Source organism: Poecilia reticulata, chromosome 7 (genome assembly GCF_904066995.2).
Source record: "Poecilia reticulata chromosome 7, P_reticulata-male-v2, whole genome shotgun sequence".
Lineage (NCBI taxonomy): Eukaryota > Metazoa > Chordata > Actinopteri > Cyprinodontiformes > Poeciliidae > Poecilia > Poecilia reticulata.
In genome coordinates, this window is record NC_088836.1 from 17,125,884 (window position 1) to 17,150,221 (window position 24,338).

Consider the following 24,338-nt stretch of genomic DNA (forward strand, 5'->3'; position numbering starts at 1 on the left):
TCTTTTCAGATGAAAGTAACTCTTGCATATTAGTATGGAGTGAAGAAACACTGAATCCATGTTGCTTAAAGTTCAGAGCTAAGTTTCTAGAGAAAACATCATTTATCTGAGCTAAATGAACTAGAAGGTTGTTCCAAGACCATGGTATCGCTTAAATCTCCGACCTAAACCCCGCAGTAGAAGATGAGATACCTGGCAATAATATAGATAAGCTACATCTACATTGATATTTGACCCAAAAAACTAAAAGTTGGGTCTTCGTTAGATGTACGCGCTACTAAAATAAAATGTTAAAATAGACCGGTTTGTGAGTAATAATACTACATATGAACAGTAATTTACAAAAAAACAGTTTGGATAATTTATTTCTGAAACAGACTTCAGCTAAGACAGAATAAGAATACATAAAAAATGTTTATTGTTACATAGTAGGCTGTATATGCTTCAAGTATGTACAAAAATTCAAAATCTATTGAATGACTCAAAATGCCGCTGCCTAACAAGAAGACTCAAATACATAAAATAGATTTTTAATTTACAATCTTATCAAGAATAAGGAAATGCCAAAGTTTTATTACCCTGCTGTTTTAGGTTGTAAATGCTCCGTTACACCTGGATCACTGAAAGTAAGACTATAATAAATCATACTGAGGCGGAATCACATTGACCTTTGTGCATTTTGATTCCATCCACTCTTAGCAATGTCCATACTGCACCAGCCTGCAGCTGTCAATCAGGTGACAAAAAAGAAACAAGTGTCAGTATTTATTCTAAGTAACTAATCACAGATTAGTTAGCAGCCCTTTTTTTTTAATTATTTTTAGCAAATTGTAGAATGGACATATTTTCATGGTGAGGTCGGATTATGTAACATTCTGAGGAAGGAAGAAAACCTCAGTATGATTCACTTAAGAACACATCACTACAAACAATGCAAAAATAGCTCTGACCAGGAATTACAACCAAATACCAAGTGTTATAGCTGCTATTATGATGCTCTGCTGCTGCATCAAGAGTCAAAAGAACAGAAGAAGAAGAAGAAGAAGTGGGAGGCAGTGATTTGTGTTCCAGCAACGTCCGTCAGCCAACATTAGCTCGAGGGGAGGGGGCAGAGAGGCGGGGGCCTTGAGTGAAACAGCTGGTTTCTGGTCTGAGGAGCTGGTGTGCAAGTCTCAGTTGAACCTCATGAGGAATGGAGCTCAACCTTCGTCATGAGTCGACTTTAAGTGTCTAAACAGCAATCATGACATCACAACAACTTGTGGTTCATAATTTCCCAAACCATTCTCCTTCTGAAGTATGGCATGTGTTTCTGTTCAACAGAAAAGGAAGAAATGCACGTTGAGACCACTGTGACCAGGGTTTACTGATACGTTCCTATCAATAATGTCTGTGATTACCTGGTTGAATGTGATTGGCTTGTCTTTGGTTATATAATCTGCATATTTGCAAGTGAACATTCCACAGTCGCTGCCATTCATCTGCTGTGGGATCTCCTGTAAGCAAGGCAAACATGCAAGGGGAACATTTGATAAAAAAAAAGGTTTACAAAGCATTTTTTAAAGAATTGTATTTCAATAGTACCAAAAATGCAGTGTTAAAATGAGTAAATATCAGATGACTACAATGTCATCGCTCCTCTGTGGCTGGTGGCATTAGCAAAACGGGCAGCACTGTTTAATGATGTTTAATGTTCTATAGACAAGTATTTGTAACATGGACGTTTTTATGACAGTAACCTTTATAGGTTAATTTTAGGCCCCAACATTTAAAATCTAAAGCTAGAAAATATTTGACACATGACAGCATAAAACTTTCCAACAAGAGGAGCGAACAAAGAGCTGAACACTTAAACATGTTCACTCCCCGTCAGTGTTGCCACGCCAGCTGCTACCCCTGTATTTTTCTAAGTGATCTCATTTTTGATCATTTGAAGGAAAAAAACACTTCATGTAGAGTTTGAATTACTAAATATAGCCCTGTTCTGTAAAATCATAAATATTGAGTGTTTTTTTCCAAGATGGTTGCATAACTTAAAAAAAAAAAAAGAGGTAAAGCTGCTTGTTAACTTGTAAGGAAACTTTTGAATGCAACTATATCTAGATCTGTAACAGGGCTGTTGTAATTCAACAATATCGTTAATAACTAATAAACCTGTCACAATTTATAGCTTTATGATTCAAATTTGATTGTTGAAATTTTTAAAAGTTCTGACAATTGTTCTCCGAAATGTTGTCTTTGTAGCAAGTCCCTTCCCTGAAGTATGTGTGTGTGTATTTGTCCCTTTAAAGTCAGGAGTTTGACTCCAGTCACATTTATATTGACCATATAATTGAGCAGTTTGACTTTTCGAAAAATAAATTTGCCTAACGGAAACAAAAAAATAAAAAATGTCAAAAGTGGTTTATTTCACAAAACTACCATGGAAACATTTATTTTGATCAACAACTGGATGTTGTCACTGACGCAAACCACGAAGAAGACTATAGGAAGTAGTTGGAGAATAATGGCTCGGCCCGTTTTTTGTTCAATTCACATGTGATTGTAATTGCTTTTCTTATTTAATGGAAAAAACGCAACTCCGAAATTGTGGGGGTTTTTTTCTTACAACACTGGAATATTGACAAAGTTTCTCCCATATTTGTAGTGGAAACGGAGTTATTGGCTGCCTCAGTCTGCAGTACTATATCAAACAGACATGGCAGATGGAGCATCTAATTACTTCCTAATGAGGCCGTTTACAAAAGGGTTTTATAGCTTTCCAATGCTGAAGTGATCGAATGTATTGATAGATTGTAAATTAGTAGATGACAAATGGAAGTCTAGATGCCTTCTGAGTTTTATCAAACTGCAGCTGCAGAGGACAGGTAAGTAGGAGAAACTGATTAAAATCATCCATTAAACACTTTATTTTATTTTTAAAATCAAAATAAAACCAGAAAGAAAATCTCCTACCAGGTAATGTGTTTCGGTTGTTGAATGTTTTCTGGAGAGCAAGTTTGACCGATTAGCTGCTTGCAGATGTTGACTTGCAAACTTTATACGGAAGCTTAAACTACTTTTACTTCCAACTAATTTTAACCCCATTCTAATTACATTTAATTGTGCTCATAATCCCTAAATACAAATATCACAACATAACAAGTCTCTGCAATTAACTAAAAACCTCTTACTGCCCTCTGCAGGCCACTCTGCATATATATTTAAATGGAAATTTATGGAACAACAAACTTGTTAAGCCAACGAAGATACAAGAGAGCATTATAAAGCATTTATAAATACTGTGCTTTCTGTCAGACACTTCAATGCTTTCGGTGCTTTGATGTGTTTAACTTACACTGGGCTTCTTGCTGTGTAGAGTCCAGCCTGAGGTATCAAGTTCTTTGCCTTTTTTGTCTCTACTTTCCTGTTGCAGGTAGTCACTGTGAATGCACACACATATGACACACATCTCAAGATCATCGAACAGGTCACATTGAAATTTATGCATAAATTCCATTAATGAGCCGAAACGTGACAGGGACATACAACAATATCTGGCAAGCTTGATCATTGCTTCCTCCCATAGAATCAAAGTAGATAACAGACTTTTTGCGGAAATCCACCACCTTAAATAAGAGAACAACGCATTTAGGTGAAAAACACTCTAAACAATGGAATCTACTGTCAATGTGACCTTCACTTAGTTTTACCGAGAGGCACCAGTGCATTCCCAGATGGACAGGAACCAACAGGATGTCTTTTGCAAAGATGTCCATCTTTTTGGTCCAGCGGCGGACAGCAGAGTAGCCACTGCTCCGCAGCTTCGGGTAGAAAAACGTGTTGAACGTATTGACCGACGGCCGGTTTGGTTCTTTGCTGCGCTCAACCAACAGGTTCATGTAAAAGTTGATAACCTGTGAAATAAAATGAGTTGGACATGAACTGGAATTGTAGAGTATGTGCAGAAAGAAATATGGAAAGTACTTTACTATATTGATGAAAGATCAGAAATATTCTGCATACAATACTATATTTTTAAATTAATTTTAGCACACAGGGACAGTTGGTACAGTCCCACTTATATCAAATATATTCATAAGGTTCTAAGTTTAATGCTAGACATTGTGATAGTCTTTATGAATAATACAGAATAGAAGTTAGAGAAACATGGTTGTCAATGTTGCCAAGGGATACTTTAAAGCTTTAATTTGTGCTAGAGTCAGTTTTAGAAGGTTTACTTTAACAAGGGTATCGTGCAACACTAACGGATTGCTAGTTAGACTCAGGGTATGCTATTAATGGTTAAATATGGTGTCTGGGATCGCATCCTTCAAATTTGCCTCCCAGCTTTGTTTTTAATGAAAGTCAGGCCTGAAAGTTTAACAAATAGAAAAACTTTGGAAGTGATGCCTTTTGGTATGGAGGGCAGCTGGACAATGTCATCAGCTGCATGCTGTGGAAGTTCAGGTTTACAGTTTTAATAAAAGTGGCAGATTTGGAGAAATTCAACATGGTAAAATTGAATATTTTTAATTACAACTGAAATTTATATTTGACAGGTTTAAAACACCTACTGTTTTAAATAAAACCAGAAAGAAAATCTCCTACCAGGTAATGTGTTTCGGCTGTTCAGATTTCAAATTAAAGCAAAACTCACCTCCAAATCAACTTTTTGTTTTTGCTGATAAACTATCTAAACAGGTTATTTAGGGTTCTATCTGTTTCAGTACAAATTATGACATTTTTGTGCGGTTCCTTTTAGTTTTTCATTAACTGGCCTAAATCAGTCTCAGTACTGGCCTCCTTTGCTCAAACTGAACTGAATTGATCTATTCACTCTCATTCCATGCTTTGTGCTCCAAGCGACGACATGCTTTATTATTTTACATTATACGTACAATTCCTCATTGCACTTTCTGAACCATTTGAAAGAAAGTTTGTTGCAGTTTATTTTTTGCAGCTACTGGTGTATTCAAGTGTGCTGTACCGGTGCAGACTTATCAAATCTCTTACAATACGGTCTGGTACGATGTTTTCACAGAGGTATTAATTACACTTTTAAGGATTTTATGTTCCCTCACCTCATCATTTAGCCAGTTGAGGTTGCTGAGGGTTTGCATGTCTTTTCGTGTGAGGCTGAGACCAAAACCTTCACTTAGTACTTCATGAGGATTTCCTCCCTTTATCAGCGCCCTGTGCACCTCAGCTTCCATTTTCTTAACAGAGAAAAGCACATAATGATGTCATAATTCAGGTTTAAAGCTTCTTTGTGTTCGCCACTTTCATTTCCAATTATACAGCAAACAAGAGAACAAACCTCTGAGAGTTCTGGAAACTCAGGTTTCTCCTCCACAGACTTTGGTTTCTCTATCACAAAAGTCAGAGGAACTTCCTTCTCCAAAGGAACGCGAACATGGACCTCAACATGTGGGCTCCGTTTTCCCTCATCAGACAATCGCTGTTGACCAGGGATTTTTGGAGATTAATACAACAGGAGAAACATCGATCGGGGTACAAATGGAGTTGGACGAGGCATAAGAGGCGACTACCAACCTGTCGAAGGAGCTGGGCAGCCAAGGCTTCCTGTTCTTCTATTTGTCTCCGTCGTTCTCTCGCTCGAGAGTCATACATGCTAGTCCTAGACAAAACCAGTGAAGAGATAAAATAAAATTTTAAAATAACCACCTTTTTGTTGGTGGCCGATCCAAATCAGACTTTAATTATGAGGTTTTGCATCATCAAATTCTTTTAAAGGAACTTACAGTTCCTTGATCCACAGCTCAGCTTGGAATAATGGCATGCTGTAAAAGCAAAGTTTTGTTTCTTATACATTGAATATCCAAGCTGCTTTTAATAATTTAGCGCTAATACAATAAAGAAAACGGTTTAAAATAACGATGCAAAATGATTAGTTCATAAAAGCTATTTAGAAAGTTAAAGTACTAACCTTGAGCTTTCTTGCTTTTTGCATTTTTTCTCATTTACAATAATTACAGAGTCACCATCATGAGCTGCAAATAAATAAATGTACTTTACAATAAAAGAGGATAAAAACCACACATTGAAGCAGTATGTCGTTTTATTTAAAGTTAACCTGACGACTCTGTCCCCTGAGAGGTGTTGTCTTGCAGAGTTGATGGGGAAGGAGCGGAAAAAAGAGCAGTGGACTGACTGGAGCTGAGGTCTGCGTCTGCTGGCCAAATCTGACTCCCTGACTTCCTGGAAGCTCCCACGGGGCTGGGGAGGTTGCTGGAGCTCTGACTAGACATCCCTCGGGAACTGGGTGGGCTACTGGGTCCTTCTGACGTCCCTTCAGCTGCTGCCGATTCAGCTGGAGAAGACAGTTGTAGCCGTGTGTGGCTGGTGAGGAAGCTGGTGCTGATGAGACAATGAGAGGATGACGACAATCAACAGTCCGTATCAGATGTCAAACTGGAGGCTGAGAGTCCACATCAGAGTAGAGATGCACCAATCTGATATCAATAACTGTATCGGACCCAATACTGAAAGAAATTTCTACATTAGGCATCATTGACAACGTGCCCAATCCATAAGGGCAGATCTATACACTCTCATTCTATCCTTTGTGCTCAGAGTGACGTCATGCTTTATTATTTTACATTATATGAACAATTTCTCATTGCACTTTCTTAACCATTTGAAAGAAAGTGTGTTGCAGTTTATTTGTTGCATTCAAACCCACTACTCTTGTATTTAAGTGTGCTGTACTGGTGCAGACATCAGATAAATTTGTAATTCAGTACATTTACGTCTATGTTTTAAAAAGAAAACATTTTTAGTTGATTAAGCACCGTTTTTCTGCACTTGATCGTATCGGCTGATACTAAACCTCAGATATCTGCATCGGTATTGAAAGTGAAAAGGTGGATCAATGCATTATTGCACAACAGGTATCAGATGCGTCCTATTGCCAAGCTATAAGACACACCATAATATATCCAAACTTGAACTAATGTGAAAAAAGGGTGAATATTTGCCATTCTGGTTGCATAAGAAAACTTTAAGCTCTTTTTAAGAAACACTTTACATTTTAAACCTTACATTAACTAAAGTAAGCTTCATAATTGTTACTGGTGACACGTTTTAGAAACAAATCCCTGTTTTATTGGCAAACCTCCACTAATATAAACTCTGATTATGAGAACCTGTAGAGGATACAGTACAATAAACATTTTATTTTCTATTCTCCAGACCAGAGGGTTGGATAAATAATAGTTAAGCTAAAAGTCAAACTTTCTGAAACTTTGAAAAAAAAAAAAAAAAATCCAAGGCATAAGCCCCTATTTGACACTTATTTCATTTGACACAAATGTACACGTTTTCTTTATGCCTCAATAGACTGAAAGTTTTCGACTTTCAGTCTATTGAAGCTGATGTGTCAGCTTCAGGGGTAGAAGCTGACACATCAATCACACCATCAACCTCTGGAAGAATTTATAAACTCTGAACTGCAAGTTGTATTACAGGATTGTGGAGCAACTGAGACAGAGAGATGATATAAAGAGCCTGCAGCCAGAAAATACTTTGATCCTATTAGGAAATTATGCAATATGTAGGTTATGTAAATTCAGAATATATACTTTACTGATTGAATCTAAAACAAAATCTAACCATAAATAAGGTGTCAAACAATAAAAGTGTCTCAGAGAAAATCCAAACGCTGCTGCTAAAAATAAAATGTAAAGTTTTTAAACAAGAATATTAGCAAACACGGTTCAGCAAAAACTTTTTTTTTTTTCCAGAAATCATTTTGGTTTCATACTGTGTAACACACTATGCAGTATGTTACTTACATTGAAACCGTCCAATGATTAAACAGTTCTGGTTGACCAAACATAGGCTATTACTTTTACAAAAACAGAGTCTAATTTAACTTCCAATTTGAACAAAGTTTTTCCTCTCAACTCTTTTGGGTAATCAATTGTCACCTCTGGTTTCAGATGATTACTGACAAGCTTGTAGATGCAGTTAAGTAAGAAATAAATTGTTGAATGTGTTGCAAACTAATTTACAAAATACAGAGAAAAAAAGGAAATGTATTTCAACTATGATCACTGGGGCTTTATTGAGGCGCAAGTCAGTCCCTGCCGCCGCAAAGCAAGTCAGGGGCTGACTTGCGAAGCAAGAGTAGCCTGCCATATGCATTGCTATGGCAGGCACCTATTGTTCTACACCCAATGGAATATCTCTATTTATTTTTCTTCCATTACCGTTAATGCGGCTCGTACCGCTGCGTGCACCCCCACAAGCTGAACGTATCAAAACGTTCAGCTTGATCCCGAAAAGGGAGCTATTACTTTTAGTGGGACTATGAGTTGAAATGACGACATAAATTGATAAAAATGAGCAAAAATCGAGGCTGAGTGTCTCACAGAATCAGTAATCTTTCTCTCTGAAACACACACATAGGACTATGGATTTCTGACTCCAAAACTCTTCAACTCCCCCTCACAGGCACAAATATCGCCCTATTGGTCTAAAAGTCGGTCATGACATAGATACACATGCCTGCTCCCGTAAAATGTTTTCAAAAATTTGCTAGGGCTTATGGTTTTTTGTCAGGGTCCTTGAGACCGACGCTGGGTGTCTCCCAATTATAGAAACTCCAGCATACTCTCTGACAGAGAGACAGAGCCCAGGTGCAAATAATTCATTACCATAGCAACGGTCCCAGCCAGAGGCAGCGAGTAGTCTCACAAAGTCGCAGAGAGTTGTGGGAATACTACATATATGCTGTGACTATTCATATTTTGTTTAGATAAAATTATTATTTCTTTGAATTTTTGAGTGTGAATTAAAATCTTTAGTATGAAGGTTGACAAATTTCGAGAAATAATCAATTACCGACTGTCTTTATTTTGGACCGTGAGTGAGAACCACATGTGCGAAGATTCTTTCTCGGACTGAATCTCATGCCTTGGGTTCTGCCATTTTACTGTTGCAGTGAACCAGATCAGCCATAGAAATATGGTGATGGATCTGGCAAGAGCTTCATTTATTGGACATTGTTGATGAACCAAGTAAACCTTATTAGTATTGTATGTTTAAGCTCCCTATCCATTTCAGGTGTGCAAACTATAGCTAAAAAGTTTGGTTCAAGCCAACGGGCACACTTTAGCAGGCCCCATAAAATTTCTGCAGGAATTTTCTAGTAAACTATTTTGTCAGATGCTGTTTGAACACTACAATAAATAACTTATAAAAATGTAAAGCTCTTACTTCCCTTTAACGTTCCATCTAGAATGTGTTCTCAGATTTCAATATACGACTGTGTAAAAATACTCTCTCTGTTTGCGTACTTACAAATCTCTATGGGATCTCACAAAGGTGTGTGCGCTGCCGTTATGAAGGACAGTTGACTGGCCACCAGAGACCATAGTGAGAAGCTGTCTGTAGATCTCCTTCTCCTCCTCACGGATGGACTAATAAAAGAGGAGGAAAAGAATGACAATAAAAACAAACAGAATTAAATGAATCAGATGTATAAGCGCAATGGCTTCCTGCCCTCATGTCCTACCTCCTGAGCTGTGCAGTGGGGTCCAGCTTTGTTCAAGCGGCTTGATGACGTACTGTGAGTCGGGCTTTGCACCACTTTGATAGGAAAGGTTTTCTCATACATGTTGTTGCAGGAACTGCTTGCCGTGCCCATTCCTCCTGACAAACTACAGACATGGTTTGGGTCATTAAAAAAAACATGGGGGAAAAAAAAACTTACACAAACAATATGATCCAACATGGAGGATATTTCCAAATAATAACCAAGAAGCAAGACATACCTTGAAGCTCCATGCGGCCAGAGGCTTAAAGGCCTGCCTAGCCTTGGGGAGGGATGCAGCTTGGTGTGAATGGCGGGTCGCACACCGACCGAATGCCCATTTGTTTTTGGCACCTCACGATGTGCAGGACTCATACAAACTTGCCGCCTACAAACCTTTGATCCCATAATCATTCTGTCATTACGCAGCCAGTCTGAAATTGTGGAACAGAGAAAAACATGTTTTTTAACCTGCAGTAGCTAGGCTGTGAATGAGTTAAGGTAAGATATTAGAGAAGAAAAATATTAAATACTTTTAGAAGTTTATGCAAAAAAAAAAAATACTGTTGCTTTAAGAGACAGGTTTACCTGTTTTGGGTGTTTTCCACTCCAACATTGTTGAAGGAGCAGCAAACGTTTCATCCAAAGAGTTCCTGTGAACAATCTTTGACAAAAAATACAGATAAATGTTTTTGTCATTTTTATTACCGTCTCTGATTTACTGGTAATCTGTTAATGAGTGACTGGCAACTTAAGGCAGATGTAGCCCCAAATTACCTGAGCTTTCTTCAAAATTAAGGCAAACAAAGTGAATTTTAGCAAAAAAACAAAACAAAAAAAAGTGAAGTGTCAACATGTGTGTCACATCCAGGTAAATACTGGATGCTAATAAGCACCAGAAGGATGTTATAACTATGACAAAAAAATATTATCACTTTTTTTTTTTACTTACCAATTTGATGCATAGATTTAAATAAAACTACTGTGGTTTTTGAAAGTGTTACAACTTCAAAACTCTTAAACTTTTCCATCATACATTTCCCAGTTTAATTGGCTTCTAATGATGTAAAATAAATGTGCTGGCGGAAACAAAGTTTCTCTGGGTGTATGGAGCGTCAAATTTAGTGGTATGCGCTTTTCAAAACTTGCAAAGTATTGACCGGCATATTTGTCAAGGAGTGACTGCAGGTTGGTTACCTATCTAATAACATCTTGTTACACCTAAAAGGTTATTTTCAATAATGCATATTGGCATGTATAATGCTCTGCTCAATAACCATGTTTATTTGAAAAACTGTACTACATTTACCAGGTGTTTTTTCAAGTTTTGCTTTGATTTTTAAACCTAGCTACATTTATTCAGAATTATCATGCCATGGGAATGTCATGCCAACCCAGGTGTAAAACTCAAAGGAAAAGGACATCTTTGAAGTCACTCCAGCGTCATAGTAAAAGAGCTTTAAACCCATGAGACAGTTTGTCAAAAAGATTCTCTTTAAAACCTGAACTTTATAAACTCTTGGAAATTATCCATGCCCAATTCTGGCACGACGTGTGAAAGATGATTTGACATAATATTTCTAAAGCTTACCGGTCTCCTTGGGTAGACTGCTGCTGATGTTGAGGGCTGGGGCTCTCCGGAAGGGGAATCAGAAGAGGTTGGCAGGATATTTCTCAAAGTGGGGTTTACATTTTTCTTCATCCATGTAGCTACATTGCTACTATGATTTTTAACGCCTTCAGCAGCACTCCTGACTGAATCAATCAAATCTCCTTGAAAAACATTACAACAATTCATTAGCAATTATGGCGATACCAACGAGGTTTTAAACCCTGACAATGATGTAGTTGAGCGAATATGCACATACCCATTCGTGTTTTCTTAACTATTAAGTGTTCTTGATCGATACTGTCGTCGTCTTCCAAACTTAAAAATAGAGATAAAGACATGTTATTGGTGAGTTAAAATTTAAAGACGTCAGAAATTTCAGATATAAACACAAGTTTCAAAAAGTTGTGTTCCGTTAAATATATATATATAATTTAGCTTAAACAGATAAATTAAGTTTTTACAGCTCGTACCAATCAATTGGTCTTTTTCTTCTGACTGGAGCATCTGTCGGAGTCGGGTGTTCAGGTGAGTTTTCCACAACCGGTTCTCCATTGCGAAGATTGGCAAAGCTCGTTTCTATCCATTCGTAGATTTTATTCAGCATGACTTTAAAGTTTCATAAATGACAGCGAGAGTTTAAAGGAAAAAAATCGCTGTGGTTGCTATCAGTCTGAATAATAGTCGAGCCGAATGAGGCTTCACGTGCCTCATTCACTGAGGCAGGAAAGCTAAGGCGGTTTTAAAGGGCAACACTCCCCCTAAACATGCTTTTTACTTTTCCAAGGAAACAACTAACCGTTAGCCTCTTAGCTCGGAATTAGCCGTGTCTAGCTAGCGTCGTTAGCCACACGGCTAATTTATTGAGTCCTGTTTAAATTCCCAGAGGAACGCCATAGGTCGCTGTTCTCGCGTTCGGAAAATTTGCTCTCATTTTTAGTTGCAGATTAACGCATTTACAGATAATTAATATGTCTATAAAACGTAAATAAACCCGTTGAAGTACAACATCTCCCGCTTCTTCCTCATTCAAAACCACATCATGGCTGAAGCTGACATAGCTCTGTCGCCGAATCTGATTGGATGACTGGCGGTTGTAAAATTGAGTGTTGTGTAAATGTATTGGTTTAGTGCACACTTAAGAAAAGCGCTTTATAGACGTCACACCCGCTGGCGTGGAGTTTAAAGACATGGTTCTCAAATTATGGTGCAAGTACCTCTGGTGGTACTTGAGTTTATCTTTTGGTATCTATTTGAAATTTTGGGATTCATTATTTTATTCAAGTTAGTAATGATGAATATTTGAAACGGATCCAGAGGAGGTGCTTTCTGGCTATACATGCTGTAAAACAACTCTTGACGTTGAGACGTGTTCCTTTTAATTACACATCATAGCTGTGTTCCAGTTTCTAGCTGTGTATAAATTGTACATTTATATGCACAGTCAGGCTAACTAATGTTATGTCAGCTACTGATAATGGACTTGTATGTATTGTATGCTTTCAGGATAGTTAAAAACATGCTTAATAAAGGAGACTTGTTTTATGGTAGCTATTACGTATTCAGGTTGATGTGCAGTTTTTTGTATGTAGGCCTAATAGTTTCTTTTCTGTCTTATCTAACAAAAATGTGGTCCTTACATAACATTGTGCAAAATTGCAAATTGGACTTTTCATGACTTTCTTTGAACAGTGGTTTTGTTACATTCTCTCTTCTACGGAGGCCTGATTTGTAGAGCGCACAACTCAGTTGTCTTGTCAACAGACTTTTCCATCTGTGCTGTGAATCTCTGCAGCTCCTCCAGAGTTACTGTGTACCTCTTGTGCTTTCTGATCAGTGCCTTGTTGGGCCACCTGTAAGTTTAGGTTAGATGGCCATACCTCGGTAGGCTTGCAGCTGTGGCATTCTCTTTCCATGTTTGGATCACTGGTTAAGAGCTCTGTGATATTCAAAGCTTCAAATATTGCTTTACAACATAACCCTGCTTTAAAGTTCTCTACTTTCTCTTGTCTGTTATATTCTCTGGTCTATCTGATATTGTTTATTCAATGGTGGTCTCTCACAAACCACTGAGATGTTCACAAAACCCTATTTACACTGAGATTAAACTACAAATGGAAATGGAAGCAAATGGAAGATAATTGTCAAGCTTGAATTTTATTTAGGAATATATATCAGAGCAAAGTTGATTAACACATAAACATATCATTTTTTATTTGAAAAAAAAAGAAAAAAGAAGATATATATATTATTTTTCTTGTATTTCGCCAGTTTGTATGACTTTGTGTTCAACTTTCCAACTAAATCCCTCCCAATGATTTCCAAAACCACGTGGTGAAGATACTAAACAATAAATGTAAGATATTTTAGTTTGATCTGATGTTTCTATGGCAGAATTGCCAATATAAACTTTCAAATCTTTAACAAGAACTGTAACACAATATTAAAGTTGTTGAAGCTCAATTTATTTAGTCATAACTGGCGACTATAATTATACACACTCTTGAATAAATAGGACAGTAACACCAATTCCAGGATGAAATGCAGAGTCCGACAACATATTTCACCAGTATAATAAAAGTAAAAGTAATAAAAAGGACATTTTAAAACTCCTATAAATTCATTTGAAGCATCAGACTCCTAACTTTAACGCCATCTAAAAATGGTAAAATAAAGTGGAGGAATGCTTGTGGGGGAAGCATTCAGCTTCCTCCACAAATGCAGTCCTTATTAAAAGGTGCATAAAGTCTCTCCATGTTTGGCACTGTAAAGTTGATATTTACTGACAGATACACGGTCAAGTTGATTGAAAGTTCTCGTATCATAACTCTAAAACCTATAAGGCTCAATCTGAATATCTTTCTGAAAGACATCAATCAAGAATTCTCCATTGAAACATGTTGATTCAACCACACAGTAGACAAGTCACATACAGGGATTGCATAAACGGGAACACATCGAATAAAAGTTTTGTAGTCACACAAACCAAAATTATCACAACTTTGGGTTAAATTATTAATGTGCATTGACAAATTTAAATAAGTATTAATACCACAATAATTTGCACTGAATGTGAAAACTGTTTCAGATTGTCATTTAAAGCCCCGACAAAAATGTATCACTTACTGTCAAGTTGTTAAATACAGCAGGACACTGTCAATTCACAGTATAGAGATGATATGACTAGATGCATATATATTTTTGAAATGTATTTTAAAGTTACATTTATCCTACCGGTCTAAAATAAGATCCACAGCAACACTCAAAAGATAGAATGAACGTTATTTGCATAAGTTTGAGCTAAGAGTCATGCATTATGTTTTGTTGTTTCCATTAATCCTAAAAGAGCAATGACGTTTGTTCTTTGCACGATTTATGACACATACTGATACAGACACACCCAGAATGTTCCATTAACATCAAATGTAGAGACATCACAAATCACCGATTGTTTCTGGTTCATAAAGCTTGTAAGTTAACTGCTGGGTTCACAAACATGCTGGAAATCGTATTGGAGGGTATTAGACAACTTTGGGTGGAAATATTTATGAAAATGTGTCTATGTGGAGCTATACAGGAGATTTATAAAGTATCATAACTAAAAAAAAAACTTTTTCTGAAAACACTGTCACCATGGTTGCCAACATCTTACTTTTTTTTTTTATTATGATGCAGCCCTGCAGGTTTGAAGGGCGAGCTTAATCTCGCTTTGTTCCAAAGATTTGGAGGAAGAAGGAGAAGATATACACGATGTCCAGGTAAATGTTGAGGGTGGCAAACACATATTCTTCAGGACTCATGGTGTATCTCTTGTTCCCCATAAGCAGCTGTGTGTCAAATGCCAAGAACTACAACAGACAAAGTAAGAGCAGTTAACCCACCACTTAATCAGTTGTCTTTTGCGTATTGCATCTTTTACATCATCATTAATGCTCAACTGTAAACATACTCTTACCATTGTAAATAGAATGGCTCCCAGGGCGGCATAAATGGCATCCAGCCAGGGTACCTGCAAGGTAAAAATGTATTTTCCATAATATTGTCGCAAGAATTAATCAGGTAGCATCAGGGGTGAAAGTAGGAGGGTACGGTCGGGTACTGGGTACCCCTAGAAGATTTAGCGGGGGTACGCAGTACCTGCAAGAGAGGGGAGCGGCTGTCTGCTGTAAAAAATCAATGGGTTCACTGTGCAGCCGTGAGTGCGCCCACTAATCAGCCGTGACTGATTAGTTTTTCAAGAACAATCTAAAACAGGACTTAATCAGTTAAAAAATAGCTTTTTCCCCATTTCCTATTGTTCCTGAACTGTTCGTGCTTTGTTAGAGCAGCGGTGCGATACGTCAATCGCGGAAGGTTTTGAGTCGATCTTAGCATTAGGTGACAAACTGAACGCAGCCAGGACGCTGAGACCAGCACGTCCTCGCTTTGAGCTCGGAGTCTGCTAGGCTTTTCCTCTATCAAACATGGTATTTTGTCTCTTATTCTCCAAAAATGATAACCCTTTTCAACCTTTATAGCTCCACTGTTGAAAATGAGGCTCTAACATTCACAAATGAAATTGAAATAAAATCCAGTCCAACATCTGGTTTGAGGTGATTCCTCTGGAACCTTTTGGAGGAAAAACATCCCAACTTCAGAAAATATGCTTTTAACCTAACAGAGCTCTGAGGTTCCTCCTATTAGTATGAGAGTCAGGATGAGGAGGCGCCATGTTAGGAAGATGAAATGGAAGCTGCAGGATCTTCAGAACAAACAGGTCATGATTCTAGGCCTACTGATTATTCCTGTCTGGACACAGGATCAATATAACCAGTTTGAAAGCTAAAATGAATGGTTATATGCCAGACATGGAAAACTGGGATGCACTCCATGCCATGATGTTCAGAATTTAGGTCTCATGGCATCTCAAGGTGTCAACATTGCAGCCAATGGGCTGAGGGAACTGTAGCTCCATTTTGTAACAATGCAAGAGCTTCCCAGCTTTTATCGCTTCGTAAAAAATATTCATCAGCACAGAAACACCAAAGCACACAAAGAAGCAATTGTGTGTGTGTATATATATATATATATTTTAAAACTACTTTCACCCCTGGATAGCATACTAACAACCCTATTGTTCAATGAGCTGATTGAAGCAATCTGGACCCTCGGAAATCTGACCTTTCGCAGACATTGCATAATCTGACCTAAACATTCAAAGAAGTCCTTCATTATGACATCATATTGAAATGAAATACCATACAAATGCCATTCCTGAGATAGAAGGAGTTACTAACAACTGGTTTATTTAGATGTCATAGTAATGTTTGAACTGAATGATTTCATTATGTTAGTTTAGAACTTAGCTTTAAGCATTTGCCACGGTTCAGTCTTCTTTCTGCAATGAGTGAATTAGTTTTCCTGTTTCTTCTGTTGACCATTTTTTAGAATATTCCAGAAAGACTACGTCACCACCATATGGCCCAGGGGTGTCATTTTCAGACAACAAGGATCAAGTAGAGTTCTTTGCTCTGTCAATGGAAAAACACCCCTTAAGGGAAACTTTGAGCCTTGAAATGTGATGCCAAGATGTCCTGACAAAGTATCAGTTTAAAGCAAGCAGATAATGAGAACACATGGCACCTCTGTGATGCAAAGTCTTTAAGCAATCAAATATGTAAAACCCAGAGTTATTCACACCTTTTTACTTTTTTGTGTGTGCTGTTTTGCTATTGGTTGTTGCTTTACATTTAAGAATCATGTAGAAACTGGAAGTGGATTCTTTGCCTGACTGTACTTACATATTGAAAAGGCAGGACAATCGCCAGCACCAGTCCAGAGATGAACATCACCATACAGAAGATGAACAGTATACCTTGGCAAGAGGTCACATCAAGCTAGAGATGAAGATAAAGATAGATAGAGAGAGGAGGGAGGGGGGAGCAGATACTTAAAACCAATTAACTTGACATATTAAAAAAGATGCATCTAAATATGGTGTTTGAATGCCAAGGTGTGTAAGTTAGGATTAGTTAAGCTAGTTTATTTGTCTTCCATGGGACAAATGTGTCTTAGAAAGGGGGTCATCTACAACAATATTTCAGACAAAGTCAACTACCATAAATACAGAAAACTAGCAGAAATCAACTTATTTTTATTTTTTTTATTTTTTTTTTTTACAAAAAAACACTGGTACACAATATTAATGTGCAAAAGAAAACACTGACTTCAGATGTGCAGTACAGCCACACAAACAATGCCTCTTCACATACAATTCATTCCTTTCATACAATTCATAATCATTCATCCCTTTCATACAATTCATAATCATTTTTAGATCCTCCTGTTATCTTGTTAAGACCCTGACAGTCGTCCATTAATCAGGTTGATCGAGAGTGGTTCAAACAAGTGTTTAAGTGTGTAGCAAACACAGACAGAGAGACCATTTGCCTCACCTTGGTCTGGAAGCTGAAGACTGTAACAACAAGACAGACTGCGGCTGTGATGCCCAGGCACATCACTACTGACTTGGTGTTATAGAAGCTATTAGAAGAAAAATAAACATGCAGAATTTAATTCAATTTATGTTATTTTACTGACCACATCAACATTCAGAGACCAAAAAACCACACGAAACATATTAAACTAAAATGAATGATATGATCTGTGCCTGGACTGTTCCTGATACTTAAGCAGATGATGGTACCGAGTAAAATTCTACATATAGCAAGACATTACATTTTGTTACAGTGGATCCGTGGCGTTTTGTTACACAATTGTATAGAGAGACATTTTGGGTCTTAAGGGCAACTTCGATGCCTTTTATTAAATTTGACAGCACTCTTTTGGATGATCTATGTCAATGATATACTTTGCAAAGCACGGTCACATTTTATTTTTAAATATAACCAGTGGTAAGGTGGAAATAAGAAATGCTATAGTTCTGTGTGCATGTTCTATGCTGATCTGTTCTGCTTATTTTTTCTTTTTGCTGTTATTTTTGTGTAATAAGTAAATGTTTAATAAAATACGATTGAAAAGAAATCAAATAATGTTAACAAAAACTGGTCTGCATCTGTATTCAAATTCACACAACACTTTTCAAACGTTTATGTGTAAAAAAGAAAACCATGTTCTCACTTTTCTCTGGTACTTTGTGATAGTTCTACCCTCTAAAATCCTTATATAAAACATTGAAATGTGTGGATATGACATGAAAAATGTGAAGAAGTTCAAAGAGTGTGAGTTAGCAATATAAATATAAAATGTAGAATACACAAAATGGCAGAGTTTCATGAAAGGGAACAGAAAGAGAATATAAATCAATACCTGGACAACATTCCAGTCATGTAAGAAAGGGATAAAGTCTGCAAAAAAAATACATATTTTAAATAATGTCTTCCATTCTGGAATATGTTAAAAACTATGTTTACAAATTTAACAAATGAGAAAATTTTTTTTATTAAATGCATTACAGTAGCTGTTTTTGACTTACAAAGATGGCAAGCAGGATCAGATTCCATGGAAACTGTCTCCTGCAAGATAAAAATCAAATCATTTAGATTTGAGTCTTTATTGATTTCCCATTTATTCTGTAATCAAGTCAATTTTGAGCAATATTGATTTACCTGGGTGCAGAGCAGCATGACAGAGTCAAGTAGGTGACAAAGAACACCACACTGTCATACAGAAAAAATACTGTTAGGCATGATTGGCAAAAAAATAAAAAAATAAAGTTCATTTTCTTAAATATTGTGTGCTCTTTGAAGGTGTGACTTACTATGAGGCCCAGTACCACCCAGGGTTGGTTTGAATGTAGTCTTTCACTGGATCACTAACAGAGAAATAAATCTATAAATAAATAGCCACAAAAAACAAGCTCTAATAGTAATTGCATTACCAAAAAATTAGGAAGACTTACCAGAAGGTAAAAAGAGCCACAATTGCAACAGTGACCAAAAGTTGGATCATCAAGATAGAGTACACCTAACAGAAAGAAACCCAGAATAAATAAATCATCATAGTGTTTATGTTCTGATGTCAGGGAGTCACATTTTAACACTGCTCTGTTGTGACAATATTCCTGCTGAACGAGAAAGACATGAAGCTTTGTGATACCTTACGAATGAAGACTCTTCTGATGTTGACATCATCCCAGGTGAACTCTGTGAGCATCTCCACATCATTGTAGCAAGGAGCACTGACACCTAATGGTCACATTCATTTAGGTCATGTCAGTCACTCCAATTCCTCACACATTTATACACGCTCATTGTTAAAATGCCTTTTCAGTTCAGTAAATATGGAGTGAAAATAGTCTCAAAATACCACAGCTGGGTGTGAAATATGAGAATATGTGTATAGCCCTACCTGCAATAGCTTCCTCATATGTGGGAGGAGGTGGTGCCACGAAGGCCTCTCCACTTGCGGAGTCATTCCCCTTGTTAGCAAGTGACAGCTGAATGAATAAAAGGTAAACTTTTTTTTACTACCAACCTTCAAAAGTTAACAAGTTTACATTTCCCTTAGAAGTCAAATCTCACATTTTCACACAAAGTTGCAGTAAATAGGCTACAGGATGAATACAAGATCACAGGACACATATAAGATCCCAATATGTAAAAGATGTTGACAATTAATCTGTCCTGTCACTTAAAAGAATATCAGGTACATGAAGTTGGTCTGCATCAAGTCCAAATTACTGAAGTTAGAAGTTGCTATGAAAAAATGTTCAAAGGGTCTGAAAGGCACAATATTTAACATCTGAAATTTGTTACCTCTTACAAATTTGTGTTAAGCTAACACAAATGTTGTGTTACGGCATTTTACTTCTCCATGCAACTATTTTCAGCCTGACAGGTTTAAATAATATAGTGAAAGTTTGTGGTTTGCTCAAAATAAAAGTAAAATTTGAGCGTACATAATTTTCTAAATAACTGAAAATAGTGTGATATGAGGGTAGTACAGGATAACACAAACGTCCTGAGCTCTGGAAAGAAGTGGAGGGCTCATGGTGATGTAACGCGTTAAACAACCAATGACGCATTTCATTCAGAACCATAAACAGGCTTTATATATATATATATATATATATATATAAAAAGACAGGAAGAAAGGTAAACATAGACAACAACAGAAGACAAGGACAGCTCATTCATACCTTGCCCTGTGTCATGATGATGCCTGTCTTTACTCCGTCAGCAGCAGCTTGTATTAGTTTCCTTGCCAACCAGCCAGTCAGTGGGGTTCTGGTGTCTTCTTCCCTGTTAATGCACCTCTCAAAGCCAAAACAGTGAACTAACAGCTGGGAAACCAGGCCTTGGACTTTTTATGCGTCCTGCTGTCTGATGAGACTGAAAACCGGGCTCTGATGACGCACTGATGTAATCTCAAAACATCGCACTTTCCACTTGTGCGGATGCCCCTCCCACACCCACGGAGGGACGTTCTAGCAGCATCCAGAGAAAGCTGCTCCATTGAAGAGAACTGGGACTGTACCACAGCCCCTCGGAAAGTGGGGAGCGGCAACATGAGACCTGCGTGATGCGTTTTGAGGTATGCAAGTCCAGAGAAATCTGGAAATACGGTCTGCAGCAGAGGTGGTGGAGTGGGGAGTTGTTGCAGAGCCGAATTTTTTATTTTTGAGGGTCGCGGGGGGGGGGGGTTCTACATCAGTTGGCAAAAATATTTTTAGTTAAATTAAGTTGGCTTACTGTAAATAAATGAGTCAAAGTAGACACTTTCATGCCACATTTAATTAAAATCAAATGTAAAATTACATGATTTATTAATTAGACCTCAATATTTAGCAGTATTTATGTTTTATGTGATAGACCAGCACAAAGTAGGTCATTTTAAAGGTGAAAAAAGGCATATTCATCCCTCTCTGATACCTTAAAACAAAGTCCATTGCTGTGCACTGTCTTCAGAAGTCACATAATAAGCAGACTCCATTGAGTCCCAGAGTATGGCAGCCTTGTCAGACCTAAAGTAAGCTGGTTAGAGCAAAATACAAAATGTCTTGCACAAAATCAACAAAAAAATCTCATGATGTATTACTTTTGAATACACCATTCATACAGTGACATGGTAGCATCATGCCATGGAATGCTTTCATTTTAAATGATAAAGAACAGAAACATGGACAAAAATAGACAAGTTACATATGAAACTGAAAAGACAAAGTGATGCAAACCTTATAGATAATATTGTCTTTAGCTTTACATATATACTTTCAAGCCTCTGTAAACTAAACTTTTCCATTTTTTTCCCCATAAAGTACCTATGCTGTTGAACCTTATGGAGGTTTTGAATTATATTTAACTGATTGCATCCTATGAATGGACTTTTGGAGCCACGTATAAGTATCTGAAATCATTTACAGAAAGACTCAGAAGCTGTGCAGCATTTTAGGAATTTCTTTAATAAACAAAGCCAGATGTAACCATTTTCCCATAGCATCCTTAAACACGAAGGGTGTACAACATTCATAAATAACCAACCAGGTAATAACAAGCAAACATAAAAGCAGAAACTACACTAAATTTACTGATAACCCTTTTGATTTCCTTTATTTGGCAAATGTGAACTAAAATCTATCCCAGTGAAGTCTGACCAAATTATATATTTAAATCTGGCAATCTTAAATTGATATGTGGCCCAAGTCTTTACTCCATCTCCCCATCCCCTCTGCATCCCTCCAGTCTCAGGTCAGTGTCATTCCTGCTCAGGGTGAAAAGACTAATGACGGCCATCAGAGCCGCCAGCATCATGATGGCGCAGCCGCCGAACATGTGTCTGGTGCCGCCGCCGCCCTCTCCCCCTCCTGTTCCTGAGATTTCTCCGTGGAGCGCCAGCAGTCCCAAGCAGGCCAGCAGGTGCAGCGGTAGCCGAAACCAGGCCAGCACGCCGGCACGCTTCTCCTCTGGGATCACCCTTCCCTGTAGAAAGCTGACTGCCGGGAAGTACAGGCCGCACGCCAGCTCCAGCAGCAGGAAGGCCAAGAAGGAATCGTGAGGCCTCGGCTGTCCCGGCGCAGTGGAAAAAGTTAACATGAAGAATGAGAAGAAGGCCATCAGAATGGCGAGACAGAGCACCTGACCAGGCTGCAGACGATAACGAGTGGAAGTGGCCAAGCGGTACAGCAGGGAGCCCACCATAGAGGCCGCCATGAGGCAGGAGAACACTATACCTAAAGGGGGGCCATGAGGGTCCAGCACTGGAGTCCATAGGAAGACAAATATGTAGAGGACGCTTTCAAACAGGGCCTGCACACCACCTAAGAGCAGGACTCTCTTGTCTGACAGCAGGCAGCGAAGTCCCTCCTGGCAGCTGCGTGAAAATCGCTCTTTAGCAGACAAACGAATGACACCTCCAGTAGCAGCGCCAAGTATCAGAGTAGGTTTATCTCCTTCAGGACCTCTTTCAGCCTCCTCCTTCCCCCAGTCTGTTAGTACCACCAAGCCACAGCAGCCAAGGCAGGGCACAGCCAGCAGAAAGGGAGCCACTGGTCCCAAGTGAAGCCACTCAGCCAGCAAGTTAGCTACAAGCCCTGCTCCCACTGCCAGGCCATGGTTCCAGGTAGCAACTTTATTAAAGGTGCTGGGGATCCACTCTTTGGGAAAGTCATGGACATCTAAATGTCTGTGCACATACCAGGCTTCAAACGTGGTGGCGAGCAGGGATGTGGAAAGACCCCCCAGGATGCGGCCCACGATCAAAACAAAATAATCCCTGGAGAGCTTGGTGAGACAGCAGGCCGAGTAGGACACACAGAAGAGCAGACATGTTTGTCTGCGGCCCAGGACCTGAGGCAGCCAGCCTGAAAACGGAGCAAACAGGACGCAGGAGGCCAGTCCGCAAACGTATAAAATAGCTATTTGAGATTCCAGGAAGCTGTAGTGGCGGTACAGTTTGTAGAGGTAAGGACCCTGGAGCCAGTCTGCCCACAAGGCCAGGAGGTACGCCCGCAGAAATATGCTCTGGAATCGACGGAAAGCCGGGTTGGCAACAGCAGTGGGAGTGGACTGAGGTGGTGTGAGGCGGCGTGCTGTGAACTCCAAGCCAACACACAGGGCCAGCAGGACAATTATGGCAAAGTAAGCCGTCACCAACATCTTGAGTAGTACTGCACACAGTTAGTCAAAGCGGAGTTTCAACTTTCCCATTTATTTTCCTCCTGTTCTTCTGGAACTGTGAAAAACACAACAGAGGTGCTACTGAGTAAAAAATATTCACCATGTTATTTTAACACTAATAACACTATTTTCACTCATTGATTTTGGTCACCTAACACCAAAAACAGCTGGTTGCAACTGGAAAACATTAGGTTCACAAGTCTAAAAGGCTGAAAGACTGATTATGGACAGCTAAATTCACTTAAAATGAATATACAGCTAAACAGTTCCTGTTACAGTTGTCGTTAGCATGTGAGCTAACGTGCTACTACCAAGATAAAAGCGAGTGTTTTTAATGCAATAAGCCGAATATTTTTGGCATCTAAATTATAGAGTGTAATATATCTTACCATATCGGTTAACACCGGTCCCATATTAAATGTACACTTTAGTAATGACTAACACTAAACAACTCAGCAATAGTCTGGGATAGTAGCAAGTGTACATTAGCAAACACATCCTTCTCTTCCTGGATCCTATGCTTGTTTTATGTCACCAGTAGATGGCGCTCCTACCTCTCTTTTTGTAGGCGGCCCCTTTCACGTGGTACAACCAGTTTTCTCTGAGCTATTTTTCCCTGCATCATTGGTGAAAAAAAAACAAACCATTTACTGTACCCTTAAATTTCATTCTATTTATTTAGCTTTATTTCATATCTCTTGATTTTACTTTGTCATTCTACTTTTCTTTAATTTTGCCATATCTTGCTATTGCACTATAGATAGATAGATAGATAGATAGATAGATAGATAGATAGATAGATAGATAGATAGATAGATAGATAGATAGATAGATAGATAGATAGATAGATAGATAGAAACTTTATTCATCCCTTTGGGATTTACCCTCAGGGAAATTGTAGTTCAGTCTCCCACACAGCACCAATACATCAAATCCTTAAACATTTTTAAAAAAATAAGTCAAGTTAATGATCAACTTGACTTAGCTTTAACTGTACTTTAGTATTTTACTCAAACTTATTTTTCTTCATCTTAACCTTATGTTACTCTACTTCTTGTTAGATGTTTTTCCCCAT

General features: G+C 38.2%; 3 protein-coding genes across 3 annotated transcripts; all 3 read right to left on the reverse strand.

Moving 5' to 3' along the window:
- Window positions 1-337: 337 nt before the first annotated feature.
- On the reverse strand, window positions 338-12,251 carry senp1 (SUMO specific peptidase 1). The gene is made up of 18 exons (XM_008413701.3): window positions 11,621-12,251; window positions 11,407-11,465; window positions 11,130-11,311; window positions 10,127-10,202; window positions 9,780-9,972; window positions 9,521-9,665; window positions 9,307-9,425; window positions 6,077-6,360; window positions 5,930-5,993; window positions 5,745-5,783; window positions 5,536-5,620; window positions 5,300-5,440; window positions 5,064-5,198; window positions 3,693-3,896; window positions 3,529-3,608; window positions 3,338-3,422; window positions 1,401-1,496; window positions 338-1,312 (listed from the first exon to the last, which is right to left on the reverse strand). Exons 1-18 carry the CDS (start codon window positions 11,752-11,754, stop codon window positions 1,250-1,252), a joined length of 2,184 nt encoding a protein of 727 aa, XP_008411923.1. The 5' UTR covers window positions 11,755-12,251; the 3' UTR covers window positions 338-1,249.
- Window positions 12,252-13,590: 1,339 nt separating this feature from the next.
- On the reverse strand, window positions 13,591-20,549 carry LOC103467371 (protein lifeguard 2-like). The gene is made up of 12 exons (XM_008413703.3): window positions 20,287-20,549; window positions 19,497-19,584; window positions 19,245-19,333; window positions 19,048-19,112; window positions 18,907-18,960; window positions 18,755-18,805; window positions 18,622-18,661; window positions 18,456-18,493; window positions 17,582-17,669; window positions 16,928-17,023; window positions 15,103-15,156; window positions 13,591-14,995 (listed from the first exon to the last, which is right to left on the reverse strand). Exons 1-12 carry the CDS (start codon window positions 20,299-20,301, stop codon window positions 14,846-14,848), a joined length of 828 nt encoding a protein of 275 aa, XP_008411925.1. The 5' UTR covers window positions 20,302-20,549; the 3' UTR covers window positions 13,591-14,845.
- Window positions 20,550-21,529: 980 nt separating this feature from the next.
- On the reverse strand, window positions 21,530-23,811 carry slc61a1 (solute carrier family 61 member 1). Its single transcript, XM_008413704.3, has 2 exons — window positions 23,653-23,811; window positions 21,530-23,318 (listed from the first exon to the last, which is right to left on the reverse strand). The coding sequence occupies exon 2, from the start codon at window positions 23,240-23,242 to the stop codon at window positions 21,794-21,796; it is 1,449 nt and encodes a 482-aa protein (XP_008411926.1). The 5' UTR covers window positions 23,243-23,318; window positions 23,653-23,811; the 3' UTR covers window positions 21,530-21,793.
- Window positions 23,812-24,338: the final 527 nt, after the last annotated feature.